Source organism: Zootoca vivipara, chromosome 3, assembly GCF_965207765.1.
Source record: "Zootoca vivipara chromosome 3, rZooViv2.hap1.1, whole genome shotgun sequence".
Lineage (NCBI taxonomy): Eukaryota > Metazoa > Chordata > Lepidosauria > Squamata > Lacertidae > Zootoca > Zootoca vivipara.
Genome location: NC_142586.1, coordinates 56,565,220 through 56,579,712, shown reverse-complemented (window position 1 = coordinate 56,579,712; position 14,493 = coordinate 56,565,220). Strand labels below are relative to the sequence as shown.

Sequence of the window (14,493 nt, the reverse complement as noted above, 5' to 3'; positions counted from 1 at the left end):
TAAACAAAGAACTGCCACGGAATTACTAAGTTGCTAAGTTACAGGCTAATTCTGCCCCCTGAAGTTTTATATAGTCAATCAATGCTCCATTGTTTTCTTAGTATGCTGCATACCACAGGGTAGACTTTGCTCTTGCAGTGCTACACACCAGTATGCCTAATGGATTTGATCTAGAGATATGCAAGCACAAGTATACTGGTGCGATGGAGCTTTCCCGCACAATGGGGCTTTCCATCTCCCCACTGCAACTCTCTATAATATACACACACACCCGCCAAACAAAAACACCCACTGGTCCTGATGAGATAGGACACAGGCACTAAAGCAAGGTGGACAGATAGAGGGAAACAGGAAGAGAAGTCAACAGGAACAATTTAGGTGAGCAGAACTTCCTTCTGTTTACATTCAGGACTTTGTGGGCTAAAATCATAGGCTTTAGCTATAACAGCTTTAGAAAAGGCTTGTTTGGTTCACTTCAATCCGGCAGAAGCTCCCGCTGGAGGTCAGGGGTGGCAGTGGTTTCCACCAATTCGTCTTCCCCTCTAGCTACCTCCTTTGTATTCTGGAGATTCCTAGCCCACAGCTGTCAAGTTTTCCCTTTTCTCATGAGGAAGCCTATTCAGCATAAGGGAATTTCCCTTTAAAAAAGGGAGGAACTTGACAGCTATGTTCCTAGCCACCCTTCTGGAGCAGATTTACAGGAGGTACAGGGGGCTAGAGGGAAAAGCAGGGGTTGTCTTCTCTCACCCACCCACCCCGAACTCCCCCAGCTTGAAATTCAAATAAATAAACCATGTGTTGGGCCTTTGTTGTGTGAGTTGCTGCTTTCTTTCTTTAAAAAAAAATCAAGTCAACTGAAATTCTTGCCGACTATATTCTATTTTTAACATTCTTCTGCCCTCATCCCCAATACTAACTCCTCAAGAGTCTTGTCTCGCCAAATTTTTCCATGTTTTGGACTGTGGTCACTTTCAAAATGATCACTGTCCAGCCACAGTAACAGTTGTCTAATCACGCCTGCCCTTCATAGAATCCAAGCTTGGCTTCATCAAAGCCCCTCTTGTCTTTTGACTCATCAGCCGCTATAAAACTGCCACCCTCATTTGGGTCAAAATGAGTTTACGGGAAGTGTGAGGAGCTCATGAGAGCAGACAACAGGTTCAAGGGGAAAGTACTGTTTAGATTTATTATTACATTCTTAATAGATCAACATGCTGTGGCCCAGACAGAGAAGCTACTCACGTAATTTGTTAATAACAGGAAGAAGTCTACCCCATGTGTGCAAATACTCAGCTCTGAATCCATCCAAGGAAAACAACAACAGTGGAGGTTTTGAAAATCTGAGCAATTAGAAATGAGACAGTTAAAGGCAAGAATTTATTAGTTGTTCACTCTTTTTTCCAAGTACTCTTTATGCCCTTTGGGTGCTCTTCCCCATGTGCTCATAGAGAGCGGGACCACACCCAATGACCCTACACATGTCATCATGTCCCTGCTGTTCACAGATTGATGGGAAAGTCTGAAGAGGGGAGCCAACTCTGTATGCTTATGCTTCCCTGTGACCCAGGATCCTTTGAAAGGCCAGCAGAGACGCAAAGCTGAGGGCAGGAGCCAGCAGCCCCCAATCACCTGCCCCACAATTTGTTTGAAACCTGAATAGGGTTAACAGGCACCAATCTCACCAATTCTAATTTTTAAAAGCCACACATTTAGATAAATTCAAGCTCTACGTCCAAACCCTTTTTCATTGTGTGAAAAGACTGGGCATCTAGAGCAGGCATCCCCAAACATCGGCCCTCCAGATGTTTTGGACTACAATTCCCATCATCCCTGACCACTGGTCCTGTTAGCTAGGGATCATGGGAGTTGTAGGCCAAAACATCTGGAGGGCCGCAGTTTGGGGATGCCTGATCTAGGGCATGGGTAGGCAAACTAAGGCCCGGGGCCGGATGCGGCACAATCGCCTTCTCAATCCGGTCCGGGAATCAGCGTGTTTTTACATGAGTAGAATGTGTCCATTTATTTAAAATGTATTTCTGGGTTATTTGTGGGGCCTGCCTGGTGTTTTTACATGAGTAGAATGTGCACTTTTATTTAAAACGCATCTCTGGGTTATTTGTGGGGCATAGAAATTCATTTTTGTTTTGTTTTTCAAAATATAGTCCAGCCTCCCACAAGGTCTGAGGGACAGTGGACCGGCCACTTGCTGAAAAGGTTTGCTGACCCCTGGTCTAGACAAAAGTGCACTGAACACGTAGCAAGAAGCATAATGATATATGCTGCATAAGGGGCTACAAAAATGTTGCCCTGAGCCTAGCCAAAGGCAACTCTAGTGCAATAAATACTCTGGAAAGTTCATTTATCACCTTGATAACTACAACGAGTCCTTTCAATTTATTTGAAAAGTTATAAAGTTTTTAACTTTATAAAGTTAGTTTCCATATTTTAGAAAGAATGGTACCCACAAGGCACAGAAGTCAAATAAATATAGAACAATAACATATTGTTAATTATAATTTAATAAATATATCCAAATATCATATAGTGCACTGGAAATGATACGTAAAAGCATATAATTGAAACTAGGGTTATTATTAGAAGTAATAAATATTGCAAGTACTAACTAGTAAAATAAATACATTCATACAGAAATCAGTCCCTATAAAACCTCAATATTACAATACAATCACATTGTTGGAGTGACAGCGAGGAGTGGTGATGGGAAATGGCATTCCTAATGGGTTGTCATTAAAGAGAATGTCAATCACTTGATGTTTATATAAGAGATGCTGTAATGAGCTCAGACTGGAGCCTGAAATATTTAGGAAGAATGTCTAGAAAACCTGCGGAACTGGTTGGGCACTGGTTAAGCTAATTAATTAAAAGAATCTCGATCATTGGGGATCTGTAGGAACAGGATGCAAAAATAAGAGATTGCATTAGTTTTGATGGACTCGACACATTTAGCTAAAATAGTTGGGTGATCTTTTAAGTTTACCTAGGTATTCACTATATACCAAAGTACCCTGTATTGGAGAATAAGATGAATAAGATGGACATGCTTCAGGCAGGTTTTCTGCTGCTAGCAGTGGATTTGGCTTGATGATCCACCTATCTAAGTCAAATGTAGTGATGAAATGTACCAACGTTTTCTGAAGAAAGTGCGAAATGAGTTCTGTACTTTTCTTATGAGCGGATGTATCATCAGAGCTTCACCAAATGTGTTCTAAACCTGTCATCTCAAAAAGGGGGGGGGCACAAAACACAAACAAAGGCTGAGAGAATATCCTTGGGATTTGGGTTAAGTACCCAGAATCCTCATATTTCTATAAGAGTGTTGTGCATTTACTTTTCAGCAGGCAGCTGATTGTCTTCTGTTTAGTTTTTAGCCATCATTCCTCCACACACATGCTCTTTGTTCCATACTAGAGTCTATTTTATAGTCGAAACATATAAATAGCAGATTTTATCCTGGTAAGGCTGCTCTCTGAAGCACATTTGGTGGGAAGTAAGATTCATCATTGGCTACTAGCTATGATGGCTATGGTGCCAGAAGTAGAGTGTCTTGAATACTAGCTGCTGGGAATCACAAATGGGGAGAGGGTACTGGGCTTATGTCCTGCTTATGGACAACCCAGAGACACCTGGTTGGCCATTGGGAGAAAAGGAGGCTGGACAAGATGGTCCTTTGGTCTGATCAGCAGGTTCTTTTAATGTTCCACTGAAGTTGGTAGGACTTCTGAGAAAAATGGCTAAGCTTGAAGTTCTCTCTCTCTCTCTCTCTCTCTCTCTCTCTCTCTCTCTCTGTGTGTGTGTGTGTGTGTGTGTGTGTGTGTTCTATGAAATCTTTTAAAGTTATATTCCTCAGGCAGCGTAAGAGCTTCAAATCAATGCTTAGTGCCAATTTTTTAACTGAATGAAATGTCTAGCCAATTTCAAATAACAGGTTGGGAAGTAACTTGTTTCTTTTTGCAAATTGTCTCCTGGTTTGGCATTCGCAAGAAAAACCTCAAGTTAAATATAGTATGCCACTCATCCAAACTGTTTCCCTTGGATTGTATGTCAATCAGTTTGCCTCATATAAGTGACTGTTATGTCCAAGAAGATTGATAGCTTTGCTTTGTTTACAATGTTCACAAACATTGAGAATGCATCCATACAAAATACCAGGATTCTCCATTCCACAAAAAGAGGCAAAGCAAAACTTCAGTCAGATCTTATCAAATTGTACTACCTTGCTCTACAAGATGACAATGAGTTTTCTCACACTGAGTGGACTTGGGTTAGCTGCTGTGACTGAGAACATGCATGCACCTGCCACCAGACTTGTAAATAGTAGATACACTCCAGGAAATACATGTGATAGCTGAAAAAGACTAGCCATGGCAACTTTGAAAGTTAGCAACTGTGAGGGTATGTGATTGCTTTTAAATGTTCTTAGATATTCTAAATGTTTTTAAATATTTGTAGATATTTTAAAAATGTTTCAGTTGGTCTTTAAATTGTTTTAAATATATTTACTTTAAATTGTACTGTTTTGACTTTTTTATGTTTGCCACCCTGGGCTCCTTTGGGAGTGGGATGGGGATTTGTTGAATATTTATTTTATTTATTTAAACTGGCTATATTGCAGCCCATGTCATATTCCAAGCAGGGCAAAACACCTCCAAATGTGATACGGTTTACTTCTTGAGCTGCTCTTCTGATTCTCAGTGGGCGAGATCCAGTCCAAGTTATATATATTCAGGCAACAATCCTATATGCACTTACTTGGGAGTAAGTCCCCTTGAACAAAGTGAGACTTGCACTACTAGAAATCCAACTGGAATCCATGGGATTAATGTGTTTAACTTTAGCTGGGTCTCTCCCACTAACATTTTTGTTGATGCTTGCGCGGGAGCAATGACTAATTCTATTTGGAGCACAAAAAGTCTGAATACAACCAGCCTGGGCCAAGCCTTATGATGAACGGCTCAATCCTTATAATCTCATTAAAAACTTTCGGAAAATTGGAAAAGGATCAGTCTGGAAGAATGGTTTAAAGTATAGGTGGCTGTTCATTAATGGCTGTTCAACTCCCATCAGCCTCAGTGAATATGAATATAGGCCATGAAATGGGCAGGAAGCCAATGCCAAGGATAATATTTATGAAGAGAGAAACTTATGTCATGAAGAGAGAATGTGACACCTTCAGATGCGGCTGCACAACCACTGCAGAAAGATTTACAGCGCCACAGCACTCTCTCTTTTTTAGAAAGATGCAAAAGATATACAGATTCTTACCCTTCTGGGCACTGGGGTTCGTTTAAGTCCTCACATTTTTCTTCAAGCCAGCTTGTCTTTCCTTATTTTCAAAAAGAGGGATATCAGTACAGTATATTATTCAATTGTTAGTAGCACTGGTAGCATTCTATTATTTGAATGGGAAAAATTGACTTGATACGCAGCCAGTATGGGAGGGTAAAAGCAATGCATTTCCTGAAATTGAAATCCATCAACATGGTCATTTAATGCCTTCTTTAAAAAAAAAAAAGTAGGAGTACAACTTCTAGGAACTCAAGATATAGTTTGGGAGGCAAAAAACTGTGGGATTGGGGCTTCCGTTTCTTGAAGAAGCTGCCAGTCTCAGATGGCATGTTGCCTTCCCCCCACTCACCTGCCCTCTGGTCCATCACATTGCTGCTGCTTATCAGAAGATTGACAGGAAGGGCCAAGCAACAGGGAGCTTGGCATGGCACAAATGCACCAGCAGGAATGTCAGGTTGGTTCTGCAGGTGTGTTTGTACTGCACTGACCTCGCCACTATCTCCCACTCTGTCTCCCAGTAAGTAGCAGAGATGTGCTCAACTGGAGGTCAGGAGAAGTGGTGGTGTCTCATCTGGTACTGAAGCTGACCCCATACCCCATAAAAAGTGCCCCCCAAACAGGATTTTGTTTTTAAACAAAAATAATAAATGAGTCTGAGTGTGCACCTAAGGTACCTCTTGTATCTCAACCCTAAATACTGTACTTCTAATAGCAGCAATTAAGAAAAGGTCTTTTTGAATATTGACAGCATTTCTTTTTAAACCCCCCTCCCCCTATATAATAAGCTGTGATCTTCAAAGTACTTATTCCAACAGAGCTGGCCTGATGGCTGCTGCTTCCCGTATTATTATTATTATTATTATTATTATTACAGTATTATTATTATTATTATTATTATTATTATTATTATTATTATTATTATTAGCTATAGGAGCGGTCTTGGGACTTATGCCCATTCCCATGCACCACCTTCAAACTCTGCTGCTCAAGCTATTTTTTTCTTAGCCCAATGCAGCTACTGCTGGTGAGTCAGACCATGAAAAGTGGCTGAAACAATGAAACACATGACAGAAGGATAGGGATGATGGAAAGTTCATCCGCCACCACCCATGCTCCGCATTTGAGGTGAAAATCAAATGCTTCATCTAAAGTCCCTGTTCTATATGTGAATGGTGAAGACCTGTGAGTGAAAAATTATTTGATTGGCCCCATTACATCTAATCTGGTCCTTGGTATGGGGAAGAGTCAAGATTAAAAGGATTCTTCACCTACACTTACTTAACTGGTGGGATTGTGATTCTTGAGCGGCATCCTCCAATGCCAAATAGCAAACCCATTTTTGAAGGAGAGAAGACAAAACCCAACAAAATGTGCCCAAAACCTTTGGGAAATTCCTAAGATTGCCAGAATGCTGTTGTGGAGTCTGTGGCAGCCCTAGATCAGGAAGAACCAGAATAGATTCCAGATGGAGCCTTCCTGAATGTCCTGAATATTGGGCAGAATCTGCCACACTTACTTATTGTTTTTCAAGCACAGGCTACCTGACATAAGAGTTGTTGTTGTTGTTGTTTTCCCCCATAAAGCGTCTATGTTCTTGACAACTCCAGGCATGGCTACAGTAGCTCTTTGGCTCTCAGCCAGGGATAGGTTTCCTTAGATTTTTCGAATCAAAGCAGCTATCAGTACCTTGACCAAGTAGAGCAAATAACCCAGAGTCCAATACTTCCCTTTCACAGCTTTTAACCAGTCAGCGATAAAACAAACATAATATTTTACCTTCACACACTGAGTAATAATTGGCACAGCAATTGTTATTTTTCACACAGTCTTCTGAACAGGAGCAGAGGTACTCTGGCCGGTTCTTCTCCCCACACCGAAATTTGGTACAGTTCCATATATGAGCTGCAAATGCATGGAACCCGCCCCACTTTTAGTTAAATATGGCTGATCTGGGTATTGTGTACAAGGATATCTGAATGCAATTATGGCTACAAATCAAAGGAGCAGTCTATCAGGAAAGAAAGAAAACAATAAGGGGCTGCGGAACCCAGAGTAGTACAAGGCAATCATGCTTTTCTTCCATTGCCAGCACAGGCAGCTCACAGTAGCACAGACAGCAGCTCCTCGCCATTCATCATCTTCTCCACTCCTTGCCCAGAAGATGCTTCCTCTTTTCCTATCCACCTTGCAGCTTAGAAGAGCCACTGTCTGCATTCCTCTGGGGAAGATGGGGATGGCAGAACTATCAGCAGGAAACAACTGTGCAGTACAACATCCCATGTTACTTTGAGCGGGCAGGCAGCTACAATGGAAGCAGTCAAACAGGGAAGCACTGCTCCTTGCACTACTCTAGACTCCCAGGAACCTTACTTCTTTTACTTGTTCCCAGCACTCAATGGAGCACCAAGGAGAAAAACATAAAGGCACTAAGAGTCCCAGAATGGTGCAGGTGACTCCTGCAGGAGTGCCAGGTGCTGCTATTTCAGTTCTCCACAATGACCCTCATATAGAGTTTTCTCTTTAAAAAAAAACATGTAACAAGCTTTATTAATAGTCTTACAATACATTACATATATATAGTACATATCTTAAAGTAAATTGAAATTTCAATCATGTACACAAAAAAGAAAAAAAACCATATACTTATCTTTTCTTACGTAATTATGAACCTTAAGCTTCAGCTGTTATTTATGCTACTTTTTATGCAATTATTAACAAAATATTTTTAGCAAATATTATTAACAAAAAATATCGTAAAGACTTTGGACTTCCTGTCAATTCCCGTTGTATGGTTTTATTCTAATAGTGAATGTACCTACCATTATTAATCTGTTCTTTATATATTCTCTAATACATTCTTACAGCAATTTGTGGATATAGTATTTTCTGTGAGTCAAGTATTAGGGCCAAGCTAGGCATTGGGTGGCAAATTTCTGGAAACATCAGATGAGCTGGCAGTGGGGATGCATGATTTGGAGGGGGGATGCAGAAGCCAGATGCTTGCCTGAAACCTGTTCAGGTGCACTTTCCTGCCCCAGCCATTTCAAAAACATATATGGGAAACACAGGTGGTGAGAAGTAGCTCAGAGGAGAAGACCAGAGGCGTAGCAAGCCCAGGAGTACCCAGTGTGGAATTTTTTGTGTCTCCCCCCCCCCACGCCACTTTGCTGGGGCGCTGGAAAAGCTGTGCCCTCTTGGGAGCCACAGCTCCCACCCGTCCCCCTCCCTCCCTCCCCTGCTCGCTGTAAAGCGGCAAAGTGGGAGCCGCTTATGGTGAGCCAGGATGGGAGGGAGGTTTGAGGGGGGCTCACCGTATGTGGCTCCCGCTTTGCCGCTTTACAGCAAACCGGGGAGGGAGGGAGGGGGAGCTGTGGCTCCCATCCACCCCTCCCTGGCTCGCTGTAAAGCAGCAAAGCAGGAGCCGCTTACGGTGAGCCGGGGAGGGAAGAAGGCTGGGAGGGGTGGGATCCTCTGCTTGCTGCTGCAGCCGCAAACGAAGGATCCTCTACATGCGGCTGAGACATGCCACCAGGAACACACCACCACCCTGTTGCGACGCCACTGGAGAGGACTTAAGGGGGAAAGTAATAGGCAGGAGAGAGAACTCAGCACACCTTTCTTCCCCATCGACCTCTCCTACCCTCCAGTTCATTCCCTCTCACACTAATCTTTAGATATTCTGCAGGGACCCACAATACAGGGACATCTGACCTGGTCCTTGTATGCAGTAATTGAGTTGTTCTGCCTGCAGAAGATTCCATCATTTTCTAAAATGTCTAAGCACTTTCATGGAACAGTATCAAAAAACCCTGTAGTCTTAGAAGCAGCATTTTGTTTAGGAAAAATGCAGAGTGTTTTAATTAGACTATGATGGTTTGAAATGGCAATGGGACAGCCATAACAGGACAGCAGCTGGTTAGTATCTCCCAGCTCACCCACATGCTAAGCTGCTTCAAGAACGGAAACAAAGTTTATACAAAAAAGTGGTGCTTACCCGGTTCTATACAGGCTTCTTGGAAATCTAAACAGCAGTTTCCAAGTGTAACACATTCTTTGTCGCAGCGGCAACTTCCAAATGTTCTCTCATAGCAACGGCCTTTGCAGGTTTTGACTGAAATGTTTCATATTTACTTGATGTTAGCAATTGAACATCGATACTACATTAATTAACATTTCATCATGGGCCCAGGAGTAAATATGCACGAAAAAAATAGATCCCCTTTACTAATTCTTAGTCTAACAAAAAGTACTGTGGGTATTGTGCATGGATGGTAAGCAATCTGTGAAGAAATATATGAGGGGCAGACATGAGCCAACAGGCTTCCACTGCAACCAATAGAGATTGTGCAGCAATATTGCTATTTAGATTAGCCCCATGAGTTTTTCTTCCTCACCAGAAAACTTAGCTCAGTGGATCTGTGCAGAAGCAACAGAATCTGCCATTTCCACCAGTGATAATGACAAAAGTAATCCATCCCATGCTAACCTCAGCCCTACGCACAACTGAAAGCAGAGCTCAAATGATGTCCCTGGGCTCTGTATTGGCCTAGAACAGGCATCCCCAAACTGCGGCCCTCCAGATGTTTTGGCCTACAATTCCCATGATCCCTAGCTAACAGGACCAGTGGTCGGGGAAGGTGGGAATTGTGGTCCAAAACATCTGGATGGCCGAAGTTTGGGGATGCCTGGCCTAGAACTAGGAAAATTGTTAAATCTGCTGACTAAAATGTCTCCTTCATGTGACAGACATAAATATTTCTACCCATGCAACTCCTCAAATGGCTCATTTAGCATACAATGCAAGTTTGACATGTTTGCCGTTTCTGCAGTATATTAAGCGTACCATTGACAAAACAATGTGGAAGCTTTTGCATGGAACATAACCAACATGAAAACCACAGACATAAACACAGTGTATTAGTCAGGGTACATGGAAAGGAATTTATAGGATGGCAGTCTGACTTTCACTTGCAAATGCCTTTGAGTGGAATCCAATGTCATGCAATTATGATTGTTCCATAAATGCAAGCATTTCTGTCCGATGGAACAAGCTCTCCTCCCCTACCTCTGTGTGGATCTGTGGGTTCTCCCAACCCCCAGAGCCAATTTGGGGACACAGAGCAAGGGGGGGAGTCTCATTGCTCTAGCAATGTCCTGACTCATTGTACTCGTTCCCACAAGTGCACCTACCGGTATCTGATTGAATCCCTCATTTAATTAACTGACTAAGATTTCATTAATTGGGTGACAGGCCTAATAAAAACTTTATAATTCGCATTCATTATTTGTATTCTGACAAGATTGTTAAAGAAATTTTTATGACAAATGGAAAGATTCATAAATGGGAAAATGGGCAGAACCAATAGTGGATACTGTGCACCTAATGAATGCAAGGTGAACCTTTTATATGATATGAAATTTTGTAATTTCATATCATAATTTCATATCATATAAAAGGTTCACCTTGCATTCATTAGGTGCACAGCATCCACCTTTTATATCTAAAGAAACTCAGATACTTATATTAGCATTCTTCATTACTTACCATCTCTTGTACAGCTAGGTTTCAGCCCAAATATACATCCTAGGATTGTTGTTAGCACAATGACACATAATACCTAGAACAGAAGAGATAATAGCAGTCAATATATATAATTACACCAATTCACGTTGCTTATCTTCACTCAACAGAAGTAGTGCTTTTAGTTACTTTTACTTGAAATGAAGCTGGCCCTGGTGACTCCAACACAATCATTCCAACAGCTGATTTAATTAACAACAAATGAATGAATGAAGATTTTCAGAGTGAACTCAAATTGTAGCCAACAGAAGTTGCACAATTCTGCCCAGTCTATGTGATCACAGCTGTGACATGTTGTCACCATGTGTACAACACATATTTACTGTACACTATGCAGAACAACACAGAGAGAGCACTTACTAAATATGTTCTTAATCAACCAAGAGAGTAAACAACAATCAATCAACATCCCCCCAAATCATACTACATTGTGAAGTTAAAGCAGCATTAGGGCAGTGATACAAGAAACCTTACAAGAAACCAACCTATTCTATATGTTCAGCTAGAACTGCATGTTACAGGCATTTAATTTGTCCCACCATAGCATCTAGGACAGCTTAGTTATGTTGTGATATGCTCTTCCCCACATCTACTGCATAAATGGTTGGAACTGGGCATGGGTGTGGAAGCAATGCAGGTGCCATAATCGTAAGTACCACAGGCCCAGGGATGTAAGAAGGCAGCGATTCCCATTCTGACTTGTCTTCATCACAATCAGTGTAGTTTCTGTTCTGCTGCACTTCAATTTCTGCCAGTCTGTTATTTATTGCACTGTCCATTCATTTTTGTGAAAGCAAATGCAATTTAAATGCAGAAAAAGCCATCAATTAAATTTCATTTTCAGGCTAGGGGTAGGGTTGGGGACCAGTGCTGGACAGGTTTATGTTCCTGACATAGGGCAAAATAAGTGAACACTGAAAATTTCTGCTTCTGTTTTCATCAGAATTATCTGGCATACCTAAGCCACAATGTAGCAGCCATAGAATAATTACAGCTGCCCTCTCTTCACAAACACTAAGGTTGTGAACACCAAGAGGAGCCTTGCTTGCACAGAGGTTCTCCAGCTGTGCTAAAGTTTTAATCTTGTCACTTCACACAAATAGAAGAGGGTTATTATGCTCTTTTTCTCTCCTGGATGCCATCTGGTATCTGTTGTGGTGCAGGCACAGGATGAAAGTTAAGTCACATCTTGGGTTTTCCCCCCAGCATCACAGAAAAGTTCTAATTACATCAGAATAGGAAAACTGCACATTTCTGAGCAGGGTCCAACAGAGCTGCTCCAGTGAAAGTTCCACTTAAATGGAGGGAAATGTCACAAGAGCAGAACATTGATGGATGGTGCCAAATGTGGTAAATGTTCTAAGAGAAATAATAATTTATTTGTTTTTATTATAAACAGAGGCTTCTTTCTAAAGGGATTAGAGCATAGAAAGGTTTTCATATTGTCTTACTGAAAAATAAGAAGGCAAAATTGGTACATTTAGAATTCAGCTACTGGGAGCAAGAGTAAAAACCTCAAACCTCAGACAGTTTACTAAAAACCGGACAATGCCTAAATGCCACCATGCCACCTCTCTAAATGCCACAGCTGAATAGTTTCACATTACAAGTGGATATAACTCATCTAAATGAGTACTCCTCATAATATCATCATGGTTGGTAGAGAGAGAGAGGATGAATCCCTTCCTGTGGTGAGGAAGTCTTACAGAAATGATAATGTTACTTCTGAGCTGCACTGATTCATGTCATTTTGGGTTCTCATGTAAGCCACACACAGGCAAGTTCACAGCACCACAAACCTCAGAACATTACAAAAATATTCATGTGTTTACAACAAGTGAATAGTACCTAGAACTTGGAAATGTTGAGCCATATGATTAGCAAGAACATCCCAGTGATATCAACAGAACAAATCAAACTGGAAGATGAACATTTATGAAAATGTTCCATAACCATTCATTTTATTGGATATACTAAAAATTAATTTTTAGTAAATAAAGAGTATGAGTATCTGATGTAATACAGTAGTCCTATTAAGGGTTACAATGGTGAATTATCAATAATGTTTCCCATAACAATATACCAACAACCACTTTCAGTAGGGTGGCACTTTTACATTGACCCACCGCTCACCACAAGCAGAACTAGGTTGTGGGTGCCAGCTTTCAAAGAATAAGATGAAGCTCAATCACATTTCACTTTGTTTCCATCCATCTCCAAAGAACAACATGGTCCTAGTCCAAGGACCATTTGAAGATGCTATAGAAAAGGAATGGCCACAAACTACGCACACTTCTTAGTCTTTGATGAATTTCCTTCCCTTCTAATCATATTTTGTCCAATTTAACAAATATCCTATCCCTCATTTGTCACAGTTTTACTACCCTCTCCCTAAACCTGGGAAAAAGTTAAGCAGCCTCTCTTGGCTATTCTTCGAACAGCTGAGCTACATTCAAATGCACTAATCCAAATTGCTTTGGAGTTAGAAAAGTTGAAGAAAGAAACCAAATCTTAATCTGAACATTTGACTGCAGCTGGAGGAAAATACAAAGCAATGATTTTTGGGGGGGGAGGAAGCATTTAATTGGTTTTCAAAAAGTGTAATTTGACCTTTCCATTAACTGCAGCTTCCAATTTCATTCTTGAGCAGGAGACTCACAGTGATATATGGAACTCTGGAAGAAAAAAATGGAGTTGGCTTTGGGGTTATGGAGAAAAGAAGAAAATGTTCTGGTTTATTCTGAGAGGTATTTTTGTGCTTGTTTATATTTTTTTTGGGGGGGGGAACAATTGTATTCAAGCCATGAGTTTTGTCTCCTTACTGCTTCCTCTGTGTGGGAGTAAAACAGAAAGCATCACCTTGCAAACATTGTAGGCAATGGCAGCAGGTGGTCAGATAAGTGGGAAAACATTTTCTCATGCTGGACAATGAACACTAGGGCATAATAGTTTGGATGATCTTTCAGATGAAAACCAATTAGACTATGAAAGCAACATGATTTTGGTCCTGATTTGCCCATGTTTGCTGTTCTGCAAATAAGCATTGTTAGAAGAAATTATGCAGTCCAAATGGCTTGAGGGTCCAAGTGTGGGTCAAGGGAGGCTGGTCACTACATCTTTTGTAATGTTAGTAAGGTGGTCCAAACATCTTTTTTTAAACACACACACACACACCTCAGAACAGGGTATCTTAGGGAAAATTCTCTCCCCACTGATTCCCCAGCCCCAAAATACAGCAAAAAACAATAATGATATGAGATGGAACAAATGGCTGAGAAATATTCCTTGACAATTCTGTACAATGGTGTATGGATGACGCCATTGTCATCTTTCCCCATTGCTTATTCCACAACCATCATTTGCTGTCCTGCATCAACTCCCATGTTCTCTAAGTTTCTGCAGTCTATCCTTCATAACCTACTATCCACCTGAGCAATAGTTCAGCCATTCACTCTCTTTGTTTTCATTCCTCTTCTCTCCCTCATCCAGGTATAAAAAACTACTTCAAAGGTGTTAGTTAGAACAACCACTATGCAAGCTTGGGTTAACCAAAACATTATTTTGCCTACATTTAATGGAGATCCTCCCCATGAGATTATATTTCT

At 41.1% G+C, this 14,493-nt stretch overlaps 1 protein-coding gene across 1 annotated transcript in view; it reads right to left on the bottom strand.

Annotated features, from left to right (window-relative positions):
* The window catches only part of ENPP1 (ectonucleotide pyrophosphatase/phosphodiesterase 1), a 46,813-nt gene that overhangs the window by 21,394 nt on the left and 10,926 nt on the right, over window positions 1-14,493 (bottom strand). Inside the window, exons 2-6 of the mRNA XM_035108976.3 lie at window positions 10,853-10,925; window positions 9,302-9,418; window positions 7,084-7,209; window positions 5,284-5,344; window positions 1,243-1,340 (exon numbers count right to left, since the gene is read on the bottom strand). Of these exons, the coding sequence (XP_034964867.1) occupies window positions 1,243-1,340; window positions 5,284-5,344; window positions 7,084-7,209; window positions 9,302-9,418; window positions 10,853-10,925 (475 nt within the window). The remainder of the gene's footprint in view (window positions 1-1,242; window positions 1,341-5,283; window positions 5,345-7,083; window positions 7,210-9,301; window positions 9,419-10,852; window positions 10,926-14,493) is intronic.